This window comes from Seriola dumerili, unplaced genomic scaffold (genome assembly GCF_002260705.1).
Source record: "Seriola dumerili isolate Sdu_G_001 unplaced genomic scaffold, Sdu_1.0 BDQW01000242.1, whole genome shotgun sequence".
Lineage (NCBI taxonomy): Eukaryota > Metazoa > Chordata > Actinopteri > Carangiformes > Carangidae > Seriola > Seriola dumerili.
In genome coordinates, this window is record NW_019174497.1 from 7,201,510 (window position 1) to 7,228,278 (window position 26,769).

A 26,769-nucleotide genomic window follows, 5' to 3' on the forward strand; every position below is an offset into this window, starting at 1 on the left:
AGAAATCACAGAGACGTTTCTGTGGATCCCACCACAACTCTCCACACACACTTATTATCCTGCATCCATTATTCAGTGAATCAATTAGGGTAGAGAAGATTTAGTGTTTAATTACTTTTCATTTGCATGCATCTGTTGTTAAGTGGGCTCTCTCATTTGTCTTCCAATCCCAGCCACCGAAATACTGAAGGAAGGAAGGAGGGAGGAAGAAAAGAGGAAGTAGGGTATTTATAGAACAGTGCTTTGCAAGGAAATCTTTATCAAGGGTAAAAGAAAAAAACAGCTATCAGTGGTGTACTGTTCCTTGGATTTCTTGGCCAGTTCTGTAGCTTGATGGTGTGTTTTCTTATCCCTGTGGAAAGCCAGCCAGTTCTAATACCAGTGACCTCATGTTTAGATATTTTCAGCACAGCTAAAAAGAAGTCCAGTAGGAGGAATATTTTTCAGAGTGTATGAATTATCAAACAGTAAACGTCTCAGTTTCAGCCTCTCAAGGCTTTCCTCTGGACTCACATAGTTCTACACACTTTGAGGCAGAAATCTAAAGTATGAGAAACTTCTCTGCTGATTGTGGCCTTGTGGATTAAAATGCAGTGCAGACACAAACTTGTTTTTTGAGAAAGGATCTCATTTTTATTCAGCTTTCTTGCAGTTACTATCAGTAGTTCTACTGCCCTCTCCACCGACACTGACAGAGTAACATTTTGAATGCAACTACTCCTCATGTGTCTTCTGGTGAACAGTGAAGGCACTCTGGGAAATGTAGGAAATCACTGATGAGAGAAAATGGGCACTGAAAAAAAATAATTTAGTGCTCTATTAATTAGTCTATTGGCCACAACATGGACGTATTATCACCCTAATAAGTTGTTATAGTGAAACACATAGCAAACAGTTGGTTTACATATCCACTAGACAAGGAGCAACATGAACACTCTGAGTTGTTTCTAGTCACGTGTTGAAAGTAACTCTAATATCTACTCTCCGTTTAGCTCTGTTTTGGTCATCACTGACTCCTGAGGGAATTATATGGCTGTTTAGCTGCTAAATGCTCCACTATGTTCATCAGTTAGTCACTAGATGGCAGTTTGGTTATGTTACCCTATGAGTAAGAGAGATGGAGCGAACCAAAGAGCGAGCGTGTCGTCATGCTCTCTCTCACTCTTTCTTGGATACCCTGAGCGATGACAGCACGTTGACAAATACATTTTATGACTATGTTAAATCAAAATTGTCACCACAAACAAAACATTAATGATTTACATTTAATATTCACAACATTCACAATGTTCACTCAAAATCAGCAGGGGGAGGAGCGTAGAAACAGCTGTTTATGGCTTTCATCTCTCTCTCACTGACTGTCCAAATATTCTATTTACGACCACGAAAAATCTGTCTTCTGTCTGCCTATCGATCTCCTCCACTCTATTTAACCACAGTGCTTCAATGACAGTCAGGCTGTGTGGAGTGAGTGAGTGAGTTGAGTGAGTGAGTGAGTGAGTGAGTGAGTGAGTGAGTGAGTGGAGTGGTTGTGGTGTGTGTGTGTGGGTGTTGTGTGTGGTGTGTGTTTGTGTGTGTGGTGTGTGGGGGTGTGTGTGTGTGTGTGTGTGTGTGTGTGTCAGTGTTGCAGGCATCCTTTGAAATTACAGCAGCGCAAATTAAATTTAACATTAACATAATACTAGAAATCCTGATAATAACAAGTTAATACATCAACGGGAAAACAAGTCAAATATCGTCTTGACATTGACAAAGGTGTAAGCCATCAGCAATCGTTCTGATCATCATTGATCACCGAGTTCATCGCCCGTCAGCGCAACCCTAGTCTGCGAAACAGAAAACCAGAACAATGAGCGCAAAGACACTAAAACCGTCTTTGTTGAGCTAAGTTAAATGATATTTTTCTGTAGGTTTCAAATGCAAGCTTGTGATGTGTCACACTGGACCTGAGACACAGTTTAAATCATTCAGTAATGTTGACTTACAATAGGCTGTTAAACATGAGCTCGTAAGAGCAGATAACTTGTCAGTAACTTGATAGAGTGAAAAGCTCTTCCACTGCTGCACTGACAACAGTTTATTTTATTAGCTCTACAGTATTGTTGAGTTCAGGTCTTGTTCTGCAACATCTACAGTGTGATACTCTTTGTATTCTACACACTGTGTCTTTAAATCCCTTTCCCAGTGATGAATTGGTGCAGCTGCGCTCCCGACTGTCACACCCCGACAGCAGTGTGTTAGATCACCTAACTAATAGCCTTTTTACTTTGCACACAAAGACATATCCATCTTAAGTTTGAATATGCCTTGTCATGAGCTCGGCACTTAAATCACAAAGTACAATTACCTTGTCATAGTGTGGAAGCGAATCAGACTTTGACCTCACACTGCCTCTTTTACGTTATTAGGACCTTATCTTGAAGTGTAGGAAGCATAAATTAAAGTCTATTATAAGATCATTGTGTGTTTGTAAACTGTCATCTGTCCATATATATGTTCTCAGTAGGTTTCTCTGCTGTAATAGCAGGAAGAACCAGGTTTGTGAGGAGACTTTGGGGTTGTGGGGGGGGTGGATTTTCCTGGTATTCATATTTTCTATTCTCCATTGTACCGAAGTATCTTTCCTCTCATTGGTCAAAAGTCCTGGCTTTGTTGGTTGTTATTGGCTGGCATTTTTGTCTCTGTATTTCTATTGTGTGGTTTCCTTCACTGGCTCTTTGTGTGCTGGTCGATGCTTATGTGGCCCTTGATGTTGTTTCTCTTGTTGGATGGCATGATGTCTCCCTGTCTCTTTGACCGAAGCTGCAGCTCATCTAACACATCGTCTCGTCTCTCGGCTTCTGTCTCTGCCACTCTCTGTGACCACGGCACTGACCCGGCCTCCTCTCTCTCCCTATAGGCTAGCCACACTGGTATGCGCTCGTACATTTACAAGCAGAGCTCTGTGATTGGCTCGCAGGCGGAGCACACTGGGATGCGGACGTATTACTTCAGCGCCGACACCCAGGAGGACATGAACACCTGGCTGAGGGCCATGAACCAGGCCGCGCTGATGCAGAACCACGCAGACGCTCTCATCAGGTACACACACACACTCACATACACACAATGTGTCTCACTGAACTGAACACCTTACACGCATTCATTGCCCCAAACAAGGCAACTGAACTGTACAATGTCAGCAGCATAAAAAAAGTCTGAGTCCATTACTGACAAAGCGTTAAGTCCTCCTCCTCACACCGTGAGTGCCCCCTTCTGTTTGTTGCTAGTATTTTGATTCCTTTACTCCTTCAGATGAACATCTTTAATCTTTTGTATTTCTGATTGAGATGTAAAGTTGATTAATGTCCTTCATACGTGGCTTTTGCTATCTAAAACCTGAACCTCAAATGTTAATCCTCCATCAGTCCATCTTTGGTGCAGAGCATACTGTGCTGTACAGTGCTGTGGTGATACTGTGGTACTACACTTCCCAGAGTCCACCTGGTAATCAAGCAGGAGGCCCATCACTGTTACATTGTCTTTTTGCTGTGTTTAACTAAAGAAGTGACATTTGTTTTAGTCTGCCTTGCTTAATGACATGAAACTTTATTGAATTCAGTTCCTGTCCAGTTCATTTACATTTGAACTGTTGTTGTAAAACGTTTGTTCATTCTAATACACCCTGCGGTTCTCGGGATAGTTTATTTTATTAGTTTGTGTTACGGCCACAGCAAAACATTTGACCCAACCTTGTGTCCAGCAACATATAGAGGGGACGCCATAGAAGGTCAATTATCACAAATGATTATTTTATTTACAAACTACAGCAAAACTTAACCAAAGCCAAGAGAGTCTGGAGGCCGGCCAAAAAGACCAAATGAATTCAGGGAGTCTGGGCCAGCCACCCAGAGCATCCCCCCTAAACTAACCCATAGAGAATAACTAAACTGACAAACAAACACTGAAAACAGGAGCACCAGACCTCCATCCTCAGAACAACAAAGAAAACAGAGGGCTGCTTCGTGTGTGTGTGTGTGTGTGTGTGTGTGTGTGTGTGTGTGTGTGTGTGTGTGTGTGTGTGTGTGTGTGTGTGTGTGTGTGTGTGTGTGTGTATGTGTGTGCAAGAGAGCTCTCCCTCTCCTCCAGTCCCCATTATATATGCTGTGGTGGGCGGGGCCATGCACTTATTCTCCCTTCACTCACACTTCCCCCTCTCCTCGGGAGAACCTGGGAACAGTTTGTTGGTTTGATTTCATTATGTTTTGAGATGTCATGACTGAGGTTGTGTCACGGAGGGGAGATACATTCACTCTCGGTGGCTGCAGCATGGACTACAACCCATCATGGCTTCCAGCAAAAGACTACAAAACCCATAGTCAGCAGGGCAGCCAGGAGAATGGGGGCTGCCCAGCTGAATCAGAGGAGCTGACTGCCGTGAAGGGACTCAGTGTATGAGGGACAGAAAAAGTCGTGTGATATCAATAAGACAGAGGAATAGACTTTTGTTGATCTTCCGACTAAAGAGAATTAAGTGGACCTGTTTTGAGAAGAGTGAATATCCTGAATTTAAGTTGAAACACAGGGGCTCACTGTCTCCATTTCCTGCACCCACGTCTCAAAACATCAGGAGAAAAGCTCCCTACCTCACACAACATCACAGTTTATTTATTAATGTGCAATTAAAGACATTTTCGTCACTTATAATCCCTGATCTATGATCCAGCAGATGTTTTAAATATGTTCCACTATATTGTTTATAAATACTTGCAACCCAACCCTGATTCTCACAGTCCATAAAACACCATCTGGGCTAAGTGATCGTGTGACATGACACTATTTGTCTGTGATACTGTATACGGTCCAGTTGGTATATGCTATAAGCACATGGCTTCTGGAAAGTGTTGCCATTCGATTGTCTCATATATCACTGCAGGTGATTCCTGGAAAACATCCCACTCTGCTGTTTACAGCTTGAACACATGTCTGTCAGTCCCGACGTTACAGCGTATAGCGAGTGTAGTGCGTTTGTTTATGTGCGCTCGCTCGCCTGCTTTTTCAAAGAGTACACTCTGACGCTGTGAAATGCTGCTTTTGAACGAGCACTGGCTTCCTCTATGTATTATTCATGTGTTGACGAGGGGAGGTGGCACAGATCAAATGCGTCCCGTCACTTCACTGGCAGCCTCAGACATCGGCAGCTCGGCGCTGCTTCGTTTTCATTTTGTGTTTTTGGAGAGAGAGAGAGGGGAAATCCCTCAAGACCACACGAGCTGTTAGTGAATGATAGGAGGGAAACTTCACAGTTTTAAAAATGAAACTATAACAGTAATCTTACTATTTGCTGGCATGTCACCCTCCTTTTTAAAGCGCTTGGTCACTTTAACAACATGCAAATGCTTTTTTAACAACCACTGATTGAGTGCACTTACACTGCAAGCCACACACTACTCTAAGACTGGAAGAAACTGTCTTGTTTGCCCCATTTAAAACAATCTAATGTGGACAGACCATTCATACCTTAGTGCTAATTTACATGTATAGTGACCATCTTCAGATACCAGCTGCAGGCAGCAAGTATGCGGCTGTTAATTCCTTTTTTAAAAGTCAAATTTGGTGCATGCTTCATTGAATTTCAGAGACCTGACTGTTTCTCGTGCTTCTTGTCAGACAGGATTTCATTAATGCATCTTAAAATCTTGCTGTGGTTACAAGGCTTTGCTCGTCGTCTGCTCTGATTTAAGATGGCCTGTGAGGTGCGTGTAGCACTGTCCCTGAAGTTGGGAATGAGGCTAAAAGTTTCCCTTTAATGTGACAGTCATCTAGTTTAAATTCAGCTCAGCACATTAGAACAAAGACTAAAACCCCTCAAATGGTGGAACATGCCGTCCATGGGAAATCGGGGAAGTGATCAAATGAAACAGAACTGGTGCTTATCAAAATAAACCCACTAAGATCTTTAGAGAAGTTTGAGCTGTCAGTGTAACTGCTGTGGTTAATTATTTTCTAGTTCTCTCAGGAATCTAAGTTGCCCAGTATTGAAGAGAAAGTTGCAAAAATTTTAAGGCCAGTATTTATCCAGGCTTCATGTCATTTCTGTTCTCCACAGACCATCTGACAAGTTGGAGAAGTTGAGCATGTTGCAGCAGCAGGCCGTCCCGCAGACGAACAACGTGAACCATCACAGGACCAAGACTTCAGACTCCGACGCCACCAGACCAATCATCCACGAGGTTCTCCTGGAGCCCATACGCCGCGAGGCAGAGGAGCGCTGCAGCTTCCACAAAGACTCTCCTGCCATCACCATGTTGGAGCACCCCATAGGAGGCGGCGGCCTGGAGATGGACACGCACACCTCCCTCCCTTCCAACCCCACGCCCTCCGCCCTCCCACAGTCGGAGCACGTTTCGGCCTCGGCGCCTGTGTCCAGGGTGCCATCCAGAGCGCCGTCGCGAGCCGCCTCAACGCTTCCCTCCAGCGTCTGCACACGGAACGGCCTCGTTTCCACGCCCAGCCCCATTCTGGAGCCCAACGGGATTGCAGCAGGGACGTACCAGAGGGCCCCTGCTGACACACACAAGCAGGTGCAGAGGAGAAGCGCCCTGGATCAGGTGGAGCAGTGGGTCCAAGTGCAGAAGGCTGAGTACAAAGGGTAGGTCACTGTCATCCACTGTGTGCTTCCCTTGAAAAGCTTCCTTTCATTCAGAACATATAAGGTCAAGTTATTGTGTCTTATTTTAAATAGAAAAACACTGATACTTTTACTCTCAAGTATGTAGATATTCTGTGTATGTGTATAAAAACATCCTCTCGTGTCCTGATGTTCCTGATCAACAGCCCGCCATCCAGAGAGAACACCCTCCCACGTCGCACGCCACCAACCCAGCACAAGTTCACCTCCGTGGACGCATACCAAACCCTGCCAAAGACTCCTCGGCAGAGTCCCCCTCCTGGCCGAATCGGTGAGTACAAGTACGCCCAGGACCGCCTGAGCCACTTCCGCCTCACCCCAGAGCAGGGCGGCCCCGGCTCCAACACCGTGTGGCAGCTGTACGAGTGGCAGCAGCGTCACCAGTTCCGTCACGGCAGTCCCACGGCGCCGCTCTACACCCCGGCCCCGGAGTACCCCTTCGGCCCCCGCCCACCATCCACTGTGCCTCCTTCCTCCTCAGCCCCCAGGTCAGAGGGGCCTCCTCGCTGCGTGTCGGTGCCACCGTCATCTGCAGACATCCCTCCGCCGGGGCCCCCACCGGGCAGCAGTCGAACTCTGTCACCCACGCGGAGGCCACACACGCCAGCTGAACGGGTGACAGTCAGGCCGGTGGGTGACCGGTCAGTGGTGGACATCCCGTTTACCGTGTCCCCCCGCAGGACCAAATCCCAGCTGTTCAAGGTAAAACTATGTCAGAAATCTCAGTTTTCTGCAAACAACACCAGGTGTAACTAACTGAAATAAAACTTCAAAAAGATTATATATACGTATATCCAATATATATAAAAGATTATAGGTAATGCTGTCATGCAGTGTCAGTAAACAACACAGGTTCAGTTTTACCATCCACGAACCGTCTGTGATGCTTCACTCATTCCTCGCTCCACAGCGCTCAATCAGCTGATTAATAATCTAGTGTCCCTAGAGTATATAATCAAGTAAAAGAGAAAAGAGAAGTCATAGGAAATATAGGCTGACCTAAGAGGAACAGGTGCTGTAGTGATAACATGTATAGATATTGCTGGTTAGTCGTGTCATATGGGTGATGAGTTGATTTCTCTTGTCAGTGCGTTCTCTTACCAGGATTGTGTGAAATTAATACCGTCTTGTTTGTGCTCTTCCAAAGATTAGACCATTAACACTTTTTTTTCCACTGCCAAGTGTAAAATATCAAATGGAATAATTTTTCATGCAGAACCACGTCAGTTATTCTGACAGTGTGGGGCGGATATTGGAACTGTGCTCCACTGAACAGAGTAATTGTTTTGGTGCCTCGGGGCACAAAGGCAGACGTATCCTGAAGTCTGTTAAATAATCTCAACTGTATCAGCCATCAGTCAAAAAGAACCTGTGCTACGTGTATGTATATTTTTTTCACATTTATGGAAAGTGATGCAACAACATTAGTAGCTCCATATCTTGTTTTTAAAACTGAGTGAGAAAACACACAAATATGCAAATTTCCACCTCCTCACCCACGACCACGAGGGACTTCATTTTGCCCAGAGATAATAAACAACGCATTATTTTGTTATCAAGGTCATGTAAAGCGTTGGGGCCACTCAAACAAGCCTTTGGTGATATGGAGCTCGCCTTGTTAAGTTCTGATAGTAGATTTCACTGGTGTAAGTACTCTGTGTGGTGAGACTGGCCTTAACTCTGTCATTTCTACAGACGTGTTACAGATTAAAGGAAAAACCTGAACAATAAGTGGAGAAACAGGATGACATTGTCCCATCCACAGGGCTTGAGGGGTCACTGAATGGTTTGATGAGTATGAATCATGATGTGAAACACTGCGGCCTTCACAGTCACCAGATCTAGACCCAGTTGAACACGTCTGGCAGATTTTGGACTGTCAGCGCTCTCCACCACCACCATCATCACAACACCAAAAAGAGGGAATATCTTTTGGATCAGTTATTCCCAACTTTTTCCAACTCTTGGCCCACTTGAAAATCTCAAAAATGTTTAACGGCCCACATTAGACCCAAGAACAATACAGATATGCAGTAATAAACAAAAAATTTCTGTTGTAATGATAACAATTGAACATTCAGGACTGTTCTGTAGAAAGCTCAATTTTTCTTTTTTGTTTGATGTGGTGAGAGTTACATTTTTGAACAACACAATTGTACTGTTTTGCAAATGATTTGTTGGCCCATTTGCAATACCATTGTGGCCAACGAGCGGGCCGCAGCCCACAGGTTGGGAACCACTGTTTTGGAGTAATGGTGTTCATCCCTCCAGTAGAGTTCAGATTTGTTGGGTCAACACCAAGGAGCATTGAAGCTGTTCTGGCAGCTCGTGGTGACCCAGCACCTAACTAAGACACTTTCTGATGGTTTTTCCTTTAATTTGTCACCTATATATATATATATAACACACATTATACATAATTAATTGATTAATTAACAGTGCCTATAAAATGTGTGTGTTGTCAGGCTGCCACTATCGAGAGACGGTCGATGCCTCCCTCTGGCTACATCACACACACAGTCAGTGCGCCCAGCCTTCATGGCAAAACGGTATGTTTTATAATAATTACATAAAACATATGAGTAGATTGCAAGTATTAACATTTAAACAAACATTACATTAGATATACATATATTTAAATTGCTTTGTTTAATTGAATGAGCTATTTGTAAGTTTTGTTATTGCTACATAGCCAACATTAGCATTAACAGCTGTTTACTTACCAGTCTTGCTGAGAGCTTCAGCCGTTGTATTTAGAAGACAAGAGGTTATAATGCGTATTCTGAGTAGTGCTACTTCTTCAGCGAAAGTGATGAGACAGGCCAATCAGGCCAGGGCTAGCTGGTTAGCATGCTAACTTAAGTAAAAGAAAGGAAGTGATAGAAATGAAAGGAAAGCAAGAGTTAACATTGCCGTCGTTCTCCACCTCTGGAGACAGCTGTTGGTGAGTAAAGGAATGAGGTTTGATGCTGAACTCACAACGTTTCTTCTAGACTGGTAAGTAAACAGCTATGTTTGTAGCTATGTAGTATAATAGCAAAACTTACAAATAGCTCCTGTAATATCTGTTTATCACAAACTGGAAACTGGAACTTTAGTGTTTAAATAGACTTTAAATTTAATGGAGCTGTAAGAAGTAATCACAGTCTCAGCATTGGTCAGCATTAAAGAAATCAGTGACCAGATGTGCCTTCATTCTCTGCTACCAGTAAAATGTGATACTGACCAAACATTAACCAGTTGGCTGTAGCTGAACTTTTGGGAGAAGTGCTTCTCACCAGCCTGTTGCTGCTGTGTGTCTCCCTGTAGCTTCAACACCATTAATCCTGATTGATCTTAATTTAGCTGCTTGTTCAAATTAGCCACCGGCCAGTGGCGTTACAAACTGGCTACTAGCGCTGTGAAAGGAAAGCTACTCATTTAAAACAAGGAAGTTTCACTGAAGCTTGGTGTGGTCGGTATCGAGATATGTCAGATTTAATGTCCTGTGGTGCCTGACAGCCCGAGGAGCTCACTCTGCTCCTCATTCAGCTGCGCCGGCATCAGGCCAAGATGGCCTCCGCACGCCAGCACACATTAACCCAGCTCCAGCGGCTCAACGGTCCCAAAGATCCCTTCCACCACAACCACCTCCTCACCAGTACCACCACTAGCACCAGCCCCCTCCTCAGCTCCGGCCCCTCTCCTGTGTCCCACCACGGACATGTGGGCCTCTCAGCTCCCATAGGCCCTTGCAACACCCAGGTGGGGGCCCCTGCGGCACGCCTGCCTGCACCTCATTTTACCAGGGGCTGGTAGAGGTTGCCATTAAACATAAGGCAGGGCTGCATTACACTTAAATTAGATCAGTATTCATGGCTCTGTGGATGACACTGTAAGTCAGTTTGTCCGTCTGTCATTCTGTCTGTCCGACACTGGTCCAGAGCGAAATGTACCAGAAATTATTTTGATGACTTTCCATGAAAAATTAATACATTCCTCACTCCTGTTGGATGAATTCTAATCATTTACAGCAGTGGTTTTCACATCAAGGACCCTAAACTAAACCATGGACCCCATCTGATAAGATTTCTGCTTTTAGATGTTTTATTACAGAAAGTGTTTGAAACCCATGACAGACATAGTCACACATGTCTGTCATTGTGTGAATTATGGATGGAATTATAGTGAAAATACGTTTTTCCCCTTTTTGCTGGGGACCAGGAACCCCCTCAAAGATTTTCAGAACCGCTGATTGAGAGGAGACCCTCACACTTTTAACTTTGATTTTTTTCACATTATTTAATTTTTGGTAATACATTTACTTTGCTGTGGTTAATCTTAGTCCTCAGCGGAAGAATCCTGATGATGTTTAACCTCCTGGCATTTCCTCTAGTGCCATCGCTAGGTCTGGTTGTCAAGTACAGAAGACGCTGTATGGTTTTCCATACATATAATGTCAAGTAACATTTTCAGAGAAAACAGATACCTTCACTGTAACATGTTTGTGCATCACACTGTCCTGCCTACCTCAGTCATCCAGCACCTGTAGCATCTCTGGGTGCAGGATGATCAGGATCTCAAACACATCAAATTTCATACACAGCAAACGAACAGCCGTTTTTTCAGCCTAATACAAAATAAAAATATATCATAACCTTTAAATTCAAAACAGCTCTGTGAAACAGGCCTGCCATTCCTTAAAAGCACTGTGTGTAAAACATTCTCACTGAAGCCTCCCACTGACTTCCATCATCCCACCCCTCCACCACCACGACCACGACCATCACACAACATAGGCCTTGTGCAGATCTCTTTAGACCTGCATTAACATCCCATCCTTCTCAGGTGATCCCATCACAAGTGGACAGCTGTAGGTGTGAACGCACTCAAGGCGCATTTGAGATCCGATCACTCAGTCCACATACAGAGGTGGTCTGAGTGATCGTCACGTGGTCACATTCTTTTAGCAGTGTGAACGCAAATGCATCCTGTCATGACGTCCTCTGCCACAGTCTGATTAGACCTGCCACTGTATTAATGAACCGAAAAACATTTTTACTATTTCAACTGGATTAAAACCTGATTGCACTGTAGAGCTGTGAGCAGTGGAATGATTCGCTCAACCCCTACTTGCCCCGTTCTCTCTCTCTCTCTCTCTCTCTCTCTCTCCCTCTCTCTCTGAAACACATTGACAACAGACCTGTGGGATTGGCTGAGAACAACAACACGTACATGTTTATGTGCATATAGAGCGGGGAAGTGAGATCCGTACACAAGTGGTCACTGGAGACACACGTTAATATCAGGAGTGAACTGATGTACTTGTGATCGGATCACCTGCCATAATTCTGCAAACATAATGTCATCATAAAGATGTTATAATCACATAAAAATTCAATACAAACTCACTTTCATATTCCTCACATTGCAGCCATATTCACTGATATTCACATCTCCATCCACATCCAGACTCACACCCAAACCTGTAACTCACACTTGATTCTGTAGTTTTTAGTCCGCAGCTGTAAACACATGTCTCAATGTGAAATAGTGCTGAAGAAGAACCTCCCCCAGGATTAAAAAAAAAAGACCAAACAGCTGCATCAACACCTGGTCACAGTATATTAGTGGCAACCTCTACCCAAAAGCTCCCGTGCTTCAGTGGTGTGACGTCGGGCATGGTTGATCTGTGAGCGCTGACCTGGCTGCCGTCATAGAACCATCCACCTCTTTTCCATGTGCTGTTTTTTTGGCTGATCGGTTTTCCATATTGAGCTTCTGGCGACTCTGTCCATAGCATGTTGTGCTGCCGACTTCTCAACATCCACAAAGCCATCCCATGCTTTGGCTAACTGGCTGGCTGTGGATGTGATGGGCCAGTTCGGTCTTCTGATTCCTAAAATCTCTCACATTCGGTCGTACTTGTTTGTTCTTTGTTGAGTGCTGTGAGCTGAATTCAAAGCTGAATTCAGTGACGTGTCGGGATCTGCTGCTTCTGATGGATCTGGTTTGTGCTGGTCTTTTTGTCTGTTGCAGTAGCACCTAAGCATCTCCGAACATAAGATAAATGCCTGATTTGTGAGTGTTGTGATGCATGTTAGCACAGACAGTTAATACGTCATACTCGACACACAAATCTAACTACATCCTCTAGACACATTGTCAGCCAAGCTTGAATCTCAGATAGTGAACTCACACTCACACACCTCTCTCACCTTCCAGGCTGACGACACCTACATGCAGCTGAAGAAGGACTTGGAGTATCTGGACCTGAAGGTGAGACATGGAGATGGACAGAGTTGATCCCCTGATCCTTGTTACTTATTTTAACGTCTCTTTTGCTTCAGTTCAGGTGTTTTCCTTCTGCCGTGCCTTTTCTGGTTTTGATTTCAAACTAACACACCTGGTGTTTCTCACTGACAACCAACTTGTAAACGCTCTGGCCCATGTTGAACTGACCCAAGACATTAGTGTGTTGCAGCTTCAAATGGAGATGTTCAGGCATCTGTGTGGGACAAAAAAACAAACAAATAAAAACAAGTTCTTGCAGTGATCTTCTAACTCTTGAAATGGTTTTAGAAGCATCTCACAAAAGCAGCCGTCATGTTGTGACTGCGGCTCTGTCTCTGTGATTTTTAACTCCCAGATCAGAGCTCTAGAGCCCCTGATCCTCGCAGTACACAGTTTACTACTGCACTGCACTGCTGGGCCACTCAGGCCTCTAATGAACGTAAGCTCTATGTGTGTGTGTGTGTGTGTGTGTGTGCGTGTGTGTGTGTATGTGTGAGTGAGTGTGTGTGTCTGTGTGCAGAATATGTCCTGCAAATTGTAGCGTGTCTGTGATTGTGTGTGTGTGATTGTAACGCTTGTGCATGTTTCTACAGTGTCCAGAATAGAGAGGCATGTGTGCAGTCTGTATGTGAGTGTGTGTGTGTGTTCCTGTGATTTAGAGAGTCTGTGTGTCCTAGAAAGACCATCCCATTGCTTACAGCACCGCATTCACAGCTTGGCATCAATTATCTTATCTCCATGTGACCTTTGACCTGTCCCCCCTCCCTCCCTTGTGGCGATGTTGGCGATGCTGTGGAGTAGTGGGCATGGGATGGCTCGGCAGTGCATGTGTTGTGGCTGTGGCTGTGGCCCGGTGGTTGAAAAGCCAGCTGCTTCTACCATCGTCTCTGAAACGCTGCACCTCCTTGACAATAACACAAGGCTCTACTGTGTCACCTTTCTACCTTTTCGCTGAAAAGGAGCACACGTACTCCTAAACTGAAAATTTCCAAGCACAAGAAAAATTGTTGATTTTGCACATGTGCATTTTAATGTTTTCTACACTATCACTAGCAGTGTTTTCAGGAGGTTACTCTAGCACTGTAGAACCCTTTCAGTAAGTCAGCACCTGAACTCAGTGTTAATAAAACAAACATTTTCCCATTCAGAAAAAAAAAAAAAATACAGCAACTGTTTTGAATGGAGGCGACATCGTGTACAGATGTTTTATGGATAAGTCATTTTGTGCAGGGCTTCAAAGTGTCCATAGCCATTTTGTTCTTCATGGCAAGAGCTGATTTTGTTTCGCCAAAACTCACTCATGTTGTCATGTACACGAGGCTAAGAGAATGTGTCACACATAGTCTGTCTCTGCCTCGTGATAGTTGGTAGCTGGTCTGTGTTTCTGTATTTCCTTTATTTTAGCACTAATGTACCGTGGAGTTGGACATGTTGTTTTACAATGTAGCTAACATCTGGAAATGTTTGTTTTCCAATTTCCAGGTAGCTGGAAGTCAGACACTGAAGGAGTCAGGGAAACCTGTCAAGGTCGCAGAAAGTGACGTGGATGTAAGTACAAGCCAAGTGGCAAAGCCAACACTGAAGTGCCAAAAACTGCAGTTCCTCTAATGACCACTAGAGTCTGGCTCCAACACTGAGTCAATCCCCATAGACTCCCTTGTTAAAATGTCCAACTTTACAGTAGAAATAACCATGTTTACTGCCTGGTACAAAAACAGTTTTGGTCTCTAGAGCTAATTTCCTCCTTCATGACAACTGTAACTCACCAGTTTGAATTTTATTAAGACTTAAAGTTCTGCATAATTGAGGGCGTGGCCGTTTTAAGTGACAGGTGGGTTAGCGTATGCCTGCCACAAACAGGCATGTACCGAAGTCTTGGCTCGACACACGCCCCTCCTGTTTGGATTAGCTGGGAGGTAGGTGGAGTCCGGCACTGACAAGATGGCGACAGTGGAGCAGCTCACTCTGAGCTTCTACGCCGCTCTACAGAAAGCTGTGGGTGACGTCCAGCTCCATTTTTGTCAAAGACATTATAACTGTGATCTAGTTGTTAGTTTTGTGGGAAGTCTTGAGAACATATTAACAAAATTCAGTTAAATGAGCAATGAAAACATCAGTTTTGTTGTGTTAGTTGATATTGAAAGGTAAGAAATTTTTTTGCTTTTGTTTTTTGCTATTTTCTCTGTTTGCTTTCATGAAAGGCCCCTCTGGAGAAAATCAAGTTTTTAACCTTGTTAACATCGTGAGCAAAATAATCAATATCATGACTGAGTGTTTCCACCTTGAACTGCAGTGAACCAATGACTCATAAAAACAGATTCAGACAGCCAGGTGCTAGTCTCTGGTTCTGGTCTCAGACTCCTCATCTGAGTCTGGGTCTGACTGAGGCTCAAACATGTGGATGAGTCTCTGATGTTTCCTCCTCTAACCATCTTGATGCTCTCTGCTCTTTCACCTGTCCACCTGGAGCAAGCAGGTGGTGGGCGGGGCTCAAGGCCTGATCCAGATTTCTCAATCAGGAAGTAAGAGGAGATGAGCTTCCAGCCCAAGTTTTCACTTTTTATGTGGGGAACCACATTAAACAACATATGAATCATAGCAGAGGATTTTTACAGAATTTAAAACATGTCTGGAGAGGAACTTTGAAATAACTAATTTAGAGCTGTTCTGTTTTGTTCCTCTCCAGACAAGTGAATATAAAATCGAGATTGTTTAGGGAAGCAGAACTGACTGCCATGGTTCGTTTGGGAAACAAGTGAGGGTAATTAAGGCTAAACAAAATATGGATGTTGTGATGAAAGTGTGGGAGAATGTGTTGAGCTTTTAGCTTTGAGGGGAAAACAGCACGGAGAGAGAGTGAGTCTATAGATGCCACAGCTCGTTCAGCTTGATAATCCAAACAATTCCCCTGCAGCTTCTCAAACAGTCTTACAAAAGTATGTCTCAGACTGAGCTTCATACACAACTGTTTAAACAATTTATGAGCGCGTTGTCTGCGATGAATATTTGATGTGATCCAACAACAACATCACCGTGGAGACGACAACAGGATGAATAATTTATTTGATGGAATATAAAACTAGCATCAAGAGTAAGAATTTGTGTGGGTAAGCGCTTTGTTCACACCAAACTGTTCACTTACAACTTACACGACTGTTGTGTTGTTTTACCGCAGGACGATAGTGATCCAACCTTTGCCTTGAAGTTTGCTGAGTTTAATCTGGGATTAATTAACAAGGCTCAGAGCCTCCCTGACACTGTAATTGAAAGTGTCAGGTGGGTCGCACCCACTTTGTCTAATGGGCTCACTCACAGTAATTACACCCGGATGAGTCCAGGGGAGCCGGGAAGCCATGAATATTAAGTGTTGCAAACTTGCATGCCTGCACTCAAACATTAAAAGAGGAAGAGATGTGTAGACATTCACATAAACAGATGTACACACACGTCACTATACATGCTCGCACAGTCACACTCCTGCATACACAAAGAGGTGTACATGCACACTTATCTACAGCTGCAGAGACAAGGGGAAGTTGTAATTAAGTAAATGAGCCACTTAATTATCAGAGGTCAACACACTCACACACACACACACACACACACACACACACACACACACACACTTGAGAGGCGTTTTATTTGAGAGAGCTGTACAATTCTTTCAATGCTCCTCCCTCTCTCTCTCTCTGCCTACCTGCTCAGCTCTGTGTCTCCCCCCACAGGTGAAGCTGAGTCGGTTATGTGAGCAGGACAAGATCCTGAAGGATCTGGAGGCGAGGATCAGCTCCCTGAAGGAGGACAAGGTACACCACTCTGCCGGTTACTGTATGTCGGCTGTCAGTCAATCATAGTGCTTCATTCTACCAGTTGAGCTCGGTCGATCGCATGAGTCAACAGTGATGAGTCAAACGCTGGGAAATTAGAAGAAATATTACATGATGGTGCCACATTCAGGGACAATGCTTATTTTGCTGAGTTACAGTGGAGTGTGCTAATAGAGGGTGATTCAGTTATCAAAGACGAGATAGCAGTAAACATCAGATTTCACTGTCACAGTGGGTTTCTCTCTAGATTTAACATTCACAGTCATACAGAGGAAATCCTATTGAAGGAGAGGCTAAGATACTGACGTCTCACACTCTGAAGACAGTAGACCTCTGACCAGAAACACACACAACCCCAACTGAAGGCACTAAGTTTACACCTGGGATGTTGAACACACCAAAAAAATATAGTATATTATACTACAAGGCCTGGACTAATCATATGCAGCTCTGGAGGTGAGTAAGAGGATGCTAAAGACCTTGACTCATGATTACCTGTAGAGACATGCTGCCCTCTAGAGGCAGTTTGGGAAACCTGCTACCTGCTGAGCAGTCACTTTCCCCATCACTGTCCTGTCAGTGAAGCAGTTCTGAGTGTCTCTGGTTGACCTCCTCGCCCTCTTCAGGACAAACTGGAGAGCGTCCTGGACGTGTCCCACCAGCAGATGGAGCAGTTCCAGGAGCAGCCAGCCCACGCTCACAAGATCGCCTATCAGCAGAGGCTGCTGCAGGAGGATCTGGTCGCCATCAGAGCCCAAATATCACGCCTCTCCACGGTCCGTATGCCTGCGTGTACTTTTAAAAGACAGTGTCTGTACATGTTATTTTGCTGCACACAGAGTTTGGAGAAATCTATCAAATCTTTTATGATATTCTTCCAGGATGAATATATACAGTGTCACTTGTAAATATCACACTATGGCAGATGAATGCAAAATCTCATATAATGTGAAAATTGCTGTTTACAAATAAAAACAAAATAATATTGAATATTGTCTAGTCCTCGTATAGATAGACCCAGTATCAGCATGTTTTATCTTATTGTTTGTGGGGGTGCATGTAGGTGTGTGAGTGTTTGAATGAATGCCATTATATGTGTGTGAACCATATAATGTGTTGCAGACTGTGTACCTTAACACTCCTGTGTACATGTAACCTAAGACTGTGTGTGTGTGTGTGTGTGTGTGTGTGTGTGTGTGTGTGTGTGTGTGTGTGTGTGTGTGTGTGTGTGTGTGTGTGTGTGTGTGGTGCAGGAGATGGCACAAGCCTGGGAGGAGTACAGCAAGCTGGAGAGATCAGTAGAGCAGCTGAGGATGGCGCTGCACACACACATGAGCCACAGCTCCACCCCTCTGGTGAGGCCTGAGTGTGTGGCTCAGAGCAGTCTCTATGCTGGGTTTTGTGCACAGTATCTGTCACAGTCTGTGTTTTGTTTCTCCTTAAGTTTTGAAATCTTACAGTCTTTATCTGCCACATCCTTTCTTAAGAAGATGAATTATCAAACGTGTGACATTGAGAAGGAAGTTGATCACAGCCAAAAGTGAAAGCTGCAAATAACGTTTGAATGTTTGCATCCATTTTGTGTCCAACTGTAGCAAGAGAAATCTGAGATGAAGCGTGAGCTGTGGAGGATCGAAGATGTGATGGCGGGACTGAGCTCCAGCAAAGCCAACTACAAGATCACCATTGACTCTGTGCAGAACCCAGGTGGGAAGACCACAGCAGCCCAGCAGTGTTTTATAGGAAGACGGCAAGATTGATTTACAGTTGAAAACAAATAGAAAAAGATGGAAAGAGAGTTTTTAAGATGCAATAAATGTCCTGATTTATTGATGTTGGTATTAATCTTCATTCCAGACATCATCCATGCATCTAAATAAGTAACTACCAGAGCTGTCACATCACTGAATGTACAGTCTCATAACGACTCTTATAATGTTTGAAACTCTCTGCACAAAATTAACAGTCAACAGTTTTGTATTGTCTGTGGTTACACTGCATTTATTATCTTAGATTAGAAATCTGCTCCTGAGAATCAGATTTTATGAGTTTTGTGTAGCTTTTGGCTGTATGTGTTGAAATCCAGATGTCTGTTTCTCCTCTCTTCTCAGAATGTAAATGTGTTCAGAAATTTCTTCCAGTCCTGACCGTTAATCCACATTAAAAACCCTGTTTACATTTAAAAACGAAACCCTGATTTCTCTGTGTTTGCACACACTCGTCCCACCAGAGAGGAAATTAGTGCCTTCGGTGTCGGACCCGGCAGTGCCTTCTCATAGCACAGAGGTCCAGCCTCCTCCTCGCAGCTCCATCCCCACCATCCTCTCCCATACTTTGCCTCACAGCAGCGTGCCAAAGTGGGTGAGTGTCGCCCTTCTTCTGGGAAAAAAACAAAAACAAAAAACAGCAGAGCTTACTTCACATTTGGTTTGATTGAGTTTAAGGGTTGTGCATCTGAAACCTTTACTTACTGTATTTCTAAAACACTTAATCCATTTGCCTGGTTTCTGTCCAGGCAGAGGACAGCGCCCCACCCCGCCCACCACTGCCCCGCCTCTACGACTACGAAGAGACGCCCCCTGTGGTGCCTCCTCTCCCCAAAGAGGCCTCGGTCATTCGCCATACGTCCGTGCGTGGACTGAAACGCCAATCAGACGAGAGGAAGAGGGACAGGGAGAGTGGGCAGTATGTCGTCAATGGAGACTGTAAGGTATGCTAATGTTTCCATCTTTAACTGAAGGACTTCATTTTTCTCCTCAGCTTTTTTACAACTCCTATTTTAACCGAAGACCACTGACTGAAGGACTTATCTTTAGAAATCGAACTTTCTCTGGTTTCAGGCCGACTTGCGATCGTACCTGAGTGAACCAGAGCTGCCAGGAATGAGTCACCACAACACCGGGTCTGAGGTTGACTACCAGTATTTCCCAGGCAAAGGTACCTGAGCAGTAACATGTGAAATAGATATACTGATATATATATCCCCTTTTTCCTGTTTCCTTGACCAAACCTTTTTTTATTAAAGCCAGTGATTCCTTGGCAGTAAATGATGTAATGTAAATATAAATACATACATGAGTAGCAACCCTTCGTACAATTTTTAATTTACACATTACGTTTATTGGGATGTGGTTGATTCTAACTGTAATTTTTCTCACATGCTATGTCGTTGTAAAAAGATGGGATTATAAGGAAATTTGCTTTCAGCAAGTTTTGAATAAATTCATTAAGACTTTAAATGTTCATGGACAAGTGTGTTTGTGTTCGAGCAGACACACACATTTTCATTAGAAATCCAATCTCTTCAGACCAGAGGATTCATCAGTTAAAACGTACTTACCTCTCTAATAAATTCTCCCTCACTAAATGAATTTATTATCACCCACAAGAGCAGCATGATGTTTCAGAGAGATGCTCCCTCATGTGGAACGTTATCCTATTTTTTTTTTTAATTCTGAGACATGATGTTATCAAATAAAGAATCTAAATCTGTAAAGATGATAATGTTTTGCAATTAAGTTAATTAGTATTGATACATTCTGAGAAGGTTTTTATTTCACCTTAAGGACATATTCTATATTTTTTTCCCTTTGAGATTCTTTTGTCATTGTCAGTGTTTTCTGCTTTTTTCATGATGCAACTGAAACCAAACTGTCCTGCTTCAACTTGGTCTGTCAGGCACCTCGTCTCATCTGAACCAGTCCACCTCCATCTCTTCCTACGTCACCCTAAGGAGAGGCCCCGGGAGCTCCGCATCCAGGGTGAGTCAAAACGGGAAGGATGGATGTGTCACAGCAAATACCTGTGACCCAGTGGAGAAACTCAGTTGGTTTTTTTTCACTGGATTTTTTTGGAGAATCAGTTTCAGTCCTATCTTAAAGGACAAGTTTAGGGTTTCAGCTCTTTCTTGATCACACTGAAAGATTCTCAACAGCCCTGATGGCAACATCCTCATGTGTTACAGACAATACACTATCTAATCATACAGTTAAGTCATTCTTAAATATATGTATGAGCCGTCTATTCATGGACAAAACAGACACTGCTGTTTCATATATGCAATACAAATATGAGGTACGGGCTGCATTTGATGTGCAGGTTGTCTTTGTGAGTGATGGTAGTGTTCTGAATCTGTCACTTTTATTATTGCTCTCTCATTTTTGTTTACACTCGTCTTCCACCACACTATCTCACTGCCCATATTCCTCTGTCGTTCTTCCTCCTTTCTTACTTTACGCCTGCTTTTCATCTTTTCATCTTCTCTCTCTCATTTCCATCCTGACGTTATTCCAATTCCCCGCTCCTTTCCTCCCTCCCTGTCTCACCAGGAGAGACCTAAGAGTGCCTTGGAGCGTCTGTCATCGCCTACAGAGGCCCTGCAGCTCCCCAGCAGCCAGGCTCGGGGCCGAATGACCGCGGAGGAGCAGCTGGAGCGAATGAAGCGACATCAGAAGGCGCTGGTCCGCGAGCGCAAGAGGAACCTCAGCCAGGGGGAGCGCTCCTGCACGGGCCTCTCCACCTCCACCGTCACCAGCCAGCGCTCCTCCTCCTCCTCCAGGCTGCCCTCCAGCACCTCCGATCCTCCGGCCTCCGTACGTTACCCCCCACCCCCGCGCAGCAGCAGCAGACACAGGGAGCACCACCTTCACCACCACTGCTGCTATGCCACCCTCCAGCCCCCAGCCACATAATAACCCTAGCAGGAATGCTAACACACTAGCACTCTCTGCCGTGCAACCAGTGGTTGTTGACATTAGCTGCAAGCACTAACAAGCTACAGGGCAGGACTGGCTACAGCTGGCTAGCTAGCTTGGTTAACGCTTTAAGAACAACGGGAGATGAAATGAGAACAGGGATTGAGGGGAATGCTCGGCTAGTTTTGGACTGGGACAGAGTCGCTCCCTGTTTATTTTATATTTTTAAAGGTTCAGGGGTCAAAGTGAACCTTGTTACCACTGCCCCCTGGTGGGACCTCACTGACACAATTCTGAATGTAAGTCCATTGAGAAGAGAAGGGAATGGGAGGCGTCGCTCTGCCTTCCTTTCTCTGTTTTTAATCACCAGAAAGTAGAGAGAAGAGCCCATTTATGTACATCTACATACCGTGTACTTGTACACTTTTATTTATTTACTGAGGGATATTTTCAGTATACAGTTGTACAGTTATATTTCGTAGAGATTTGGTATATAGAGCATATAGAGGAGAGGCGGGGAAATGTTGGAGAAAGAAACAAAAAAAGTTTTCAGGTTGATGAAATGAAGAAAGAGGCAACGCTAGTGGCACAAATCATGATCACACCTCCCTGCTTTCTTTTCTTCAGATGAAATCCAAGTGCCTTGTTTTGCTGATGATCCTTTTGCCTTTGTCCCAAATTTACCTCCTTTAATCAGCATTTTAGTTTGTTTAAAGCACACGTCTCCACTACAGAATCATAGGAACGATGCAGGAGCTAGCACTGAGGCTGCTTAGTCTTGTTACGTCAGGAAGATGTGGGGACACTGCTGCTTTTAACCCCGAGAGGACTGTCTTTGACATTCAAACTAAAGCTAGCTTACGGCTAGCTGAGCCCCTTGGTTTTAGTTAGGAATGCTAACAATGCTAACATGCCTGAGTGGGGGAAAAAAAGTAATACAGTAACATTCAAAATGTCGAAGTCTTCTGTTAACATAGCACGACACATAAGAACTACCAGATTGGTATTAGTATTACAGGTGACACACTCCATGACCAGACTGATGTGAGATCTGCCTGTAGTCAAACTACATTTCCCATAAATCATTCATATTGTATTTCCCTATAACAGCGAGCAATACATAGTCTGTCACATAGTTAGTGACTATAACCATAAACGCCAGAGCATATTTTTATTTAATAAACTCCACCAGCATAAAACATGTTTACACCATTTTATATTTGAATTAACATCCTCATTAATACAGCCTTCTCTTGTACGGACTACAAGGTTCTTTTTATCGTTTTACAGTGGTTGATATTAGTTACATTGCCACAATTAAAGTTGGAAATAGAAGCTGTACTCCAACCTGAGTACTTTTAAGTGGCCTATGCTGTGCTGTTTTATGCATCATAAATATACAGGACAGGTTCAAGCAACTGGGCTGAAATGCAATAAAAAAAAAAAAAGAGTATGAACAAGGAGCAGACAACTTTGTCGTGGGAAAGGTTTGACTGCTTAGTGTTCAACAGATTTGAGGCTGCAACAGTTAATGAAAGAAAAAAATCATCAATTTTTTGATTGATCTTTTTATCAATGTAAACTGAAAATTAATTTTAAAGGTCCCATATTGTGCACTTTTTAAAATATCCATAAGAAGATATATTTGTGGTTTTAAGAAGCAAAAACCATCTAAATCTAGACTCATTTTCAGGCTCAGTACAGGCTGTGTGCATTTCTCTCCGGACTGAGGCTTTGATACTTTCACAGTATTAATATAGAACCTAGACCTGCTTTATAATCAAACAACACACAGACATCTACCTTTATACTATATGGGACCTTTAACAGTTTCATAGAGGCCAAATTTATTATTTTATCCAGATGTGTTCACTTCACAATTTGCTCAATAAATTATGTAAACAATTATCAAAACTGTTAAATAATAGACAAATGGAATAATCTTTGCGGCAACATACATGTAGAAAATCCTTTTTCAAATCTGTGTCCGTGTCGTACTCCAGCTTTGTCCAGCATGGCTCCGCTGTCTGCTCCTTGTTTTCCTGATAAGTATTAATGTGGGGAGCTTTTCCGCCGTATTGCTTTTATCCTTCCACAGCTACGTACAGTGAATCAGATCACGGAGAGAAAACTAGTTGTAGGAGGTTGCTCAGCTGAAGAGTAGAATTACAGTAGAGAACTATAGTAGAGAAATGAACAGCTAATAACCACCTAATTCTGTGTAACTGAGAAGCAACGCACAACTCTTTCCCTTTTTTTCTTTTCTATCATGTAGAGATTTGCACTCGACAATAAAGAGTTTCTTGCTTCTGAACCTCCTCTTGGCTGTGTTCTTCCTAATCTGGTGGGGGGTTTGATGAGTCTGTGTCTGCATGGGGTTCTTTCTCTCTGTCCTTTTGTTTTTTCTTGTGTGTGTGTGTGTGTGTGTGTGTGTGTGTGTGTGTGTGTGTGTGTGTGTGTGTGTGTGTGTGTGTGGAATTGATTCTCCTGAGCACAACAAGGCATGGGGATGCAGTGTTTCTCAGAGCATGTGAACACACCAACAGATCAGACCCTGCTGCAGGCTACTGGAGTGGGAAGGATGCATGCATGGCTTTGATGCTCCTTGGATGGATACTCACAAGTACCCCTCACCACACACACCAACACACACAAACACACACACACACACATATGTACATTCAGGTGCTCATCAGAAAATCTGAAAGTATTTTTATAGATGCAAATGTGTTGGTGTTCACTGGGGAGAAGGATGTGCTGTGTGTATAATTACAGCTTCCAGAAACGCAGACTAATCATCTGCCCGGTCCCCTCTGAGGTGATTATACTAAACATCATCCTTTCAAATCCCTGGATAAACTTCTTGCTCTAATTATTTCTGGTTGCTCAGAAATGTTAAATTCATATTTGTCTCCCTCTACCTGAGGCACGGCTCACTGCAGTGACAGTATATATTTAACCAGCGAGCCCACAGCATACTACAGCATCTCTGTATGAGGCATTTACATGCCTGCGCCCCAGCGACAGCTGGGTCTGGGTCTGTTTTTGGGTTGTCTGTCCATCTGTGCCGTTCTCGTGAACGTGATATCTCAATAACGCCTTGAGGGAACTATTGGCACAAACATTAACTTGAACTCAAGGATGAACTGATAAGAAGTTGGTGGTCAGAGGTCAAAGGTCAAAGTACTGTGACCTCACAAAAGACGTTTTTGGCGATGACTTACGAATTCATAGGCTAATTATGACACAATTTAACTCAAATGTCTATGAGGATAAAACCAAGTGATGATATTTTACATCCAAAAGGTCAACAGGCATGTTCAATGTGACATCATAATGTTCTGCAAAAACCCTTCTGGCCTTTACTCAGTGCTGTAACTCAGGTAGGGGAGATTGTGACCATATTTCCTGCAACTTGGCTGGTTGGTGGAGACATAGAACTGCGAGATGGTAATTCTAGTTACACCAATACATAACAATGTAATAATTTAAACACCCTGTAAACTAGTGGGACTATGGTGAAGAAGCCCCCCCTCATTTTACAACAGTGATATTGTCAATGCTAGTTTTAACATTTCCCCATAAACCCCACTGCTTTCATTCACAAAGAGATTGTGCCCACCTCCTCTGACCTGCTTGCAACTGCTGCGTCTGGGTTTGTCTTTTCTTTCACTTGATTGAAGAGTAACAGGAGAACTGCATCTAGTGATTATTTATCATAAATAGCAAAAATGCTCAAGATGACTTCCTCACATTGCTTTTTTTAGTCTGCTCAACAGTCATAGAAGTTGGAACGACCAAATTCTTTGCATTTTTGCTTAAAGAATTGAATTAACTATCAGTTGAATAACTGATAATTGACTAATACTAAATGTTACATATAAGATAGACATGGTGGAGGCATGCTGTTCGCATACAACTGGATAATTAATTATATTAATAGCCGACATTAAACACAACAAATTTCTGTCAATATTAAAATGTAAACATGTCCAGTAACACTGATGTTTTCTACTCAAAGACTCCCATCTAAAACTGATATCAGCAGATCTGCCTGTCATCTGGCCAGCTGTGTAATCCTGACTCCTGCCCCTTTCCAGGTGTTTGATTGGCAGGAGGAGCGACTGGGGGCGGAGGGTCAGAGCGATGAAGGACGGAGCCAGGTGAAAGAGAGAGGCAGGATTCATTCTGATGAGTGGGTGAAGGTGACGGCGACGGCCGCACACATACGAGAGGTCGACGTCGAGCCTCTCGACTACGACCTGGATATCAGCCGAGAGGTAAACACACACCTGGCTGAGACACACAGAAGTGCAGGTGATGTCAGACAGTCGTTCAGTGAGGACGTCACAGGATCAGAGACACAGGAAGATGGCGGTCCTCTAACAGTTCCAGTGTTGTGAGGCATCAGGTTTAATATGCACTTAACATCCGTCACCTCACTTACTCTTTGACACATCCATGATCTCGCACAACATGGATAGGTGTAAATGTTTATTTTCTCCACTTCCAGTCCTGTTTGATCAGATCTTCTGATTAAACAAAGGATGTAAAGAATATTAAGCCACTTTTTTTATGCTGAATTTTGTTGAAAGTTATGATTTCTTACATCATCAGTATTTCACTCGTAAAAAAAATGTTCAGTACATGAAAGAGAATAAACAGCAGGAGAGCATTTGAACCATCAGACCCTCTCTCTGTGTGACAGGGCCTGTTCTCACTTTGCTGTGAAAGCGGCCACATTCCACTGCTTGAAAGTTTATATAGTTATTTTTGTGCCTCTTATCAACCTGCAGCGGCCGTGGCAGCCTTGATCAAGTCTCACTAATGCTGCCTTCAGAGTGACTTCTGGGTCTGCACCCATCTACTTGAATTCAATCATACAACCTTATGCTCCTTCTTGGCCACCGCGTTCCTCTAAGGAATGTCGTCACTCAAGACAATCTCAGTCCAGACTGATCAGGTCTGTGGTTCCTCGATGGTGGAACAAGCGACAGAACGCTATCAGAGCAGGGGCGTCGCTCTCTATCTTCAAGACTCTGTTGAAGACTCTTCTCCTCTGAGAACACCTCCTCTCACAACACCTAACACCTTAATATGTCTAACTAGCACTTAGTATGCACTTCTTTACCTGATCTCCTTGCACTTATTGAATAGATGTAGCACTTAGTGCTTACACCAAGGTCTCCTACTGCACTGAAGCTTTAGTGATGTCCCTCACTTGTAAGTCGCTTTGGATAAAAGCATCTGGCAAATGAGTAAATGTAAATATCTCTATACATGTAAATTATCAAAATGACAGAGA

General features: G+C 43.6%; 1 protein-coding gene across 6 annotated transcripts in view; it reads left to right on the forward strand.

Annotated features, from left to right (window-relative positions):
- plekha7 (pleckstrin homology domain containing A7) overlaps positions 1–26,769 on the forward strand; it is a 156,605-nt gene that overhangs the window by 126,061 nt on the left and 3,775 nt on the right. For 3 of the 6 annotated variants that reach the window (XM_022756028.1, XM_022756032.1, XM_022756033.1), the window contains 16 exons: positions 2,900–3,081; positions 6,089–6,631; positions 6,817–7,372; positions 9,136–9,219; positions 12,875–12,928; positions 14,426–14,491; positions 16,669–16,749; positions 17,397–17,546; positions 18,024–18,125; positions 18,366–18,477; positions 19,001–19,131; positions 19,286–19,480; positions 19,611–19,707; positions 20,449–20,531; positions 21,099–21,362; positions 25,565–25,744. In XM_022756028.1, coding sequence (XP_022611749.1) covers positions 2,900–3,081; positions 6,089–6,631; positions 6,817–7,372; positions 9,136–9,219; positions 12,875–12,928; positions 14,426–14,491; positions 16,669–16,749; positions 17,397–17,546; positions 18,024–18,125; positions 18,366–18,477; positions 19,001–19,131; positions 19,286–19,480; positions 19,611–19,707; positions 20,449–20,531; positions 21,099–21,362; positions 25,565–25,744 — 2,880 coding nt within the window. The remainder of the gene's footprint in view (positions 1–2,899; positions 3,082–6,088; positions 6,632–6,816; positions 7,373–9,135; positions 9,220–12,874; positions 12,929–14,425; positions 14,492–16,668; positions 16,750–17,396; positions 17,547–18,023; positions 18,126–18,365; positions 18,478–19,000; positions 19,132–19,285; positions 19,481–19,610; positions 19,708–20,448; positions 20,532–21,098; positions 21,363–25,564; positions 25,745–26,769) is intronic. The other 3 variants (XM_022756029.1, XM_022756031.1, XM_022756030.1) reach the window with 3 other exon arrangements.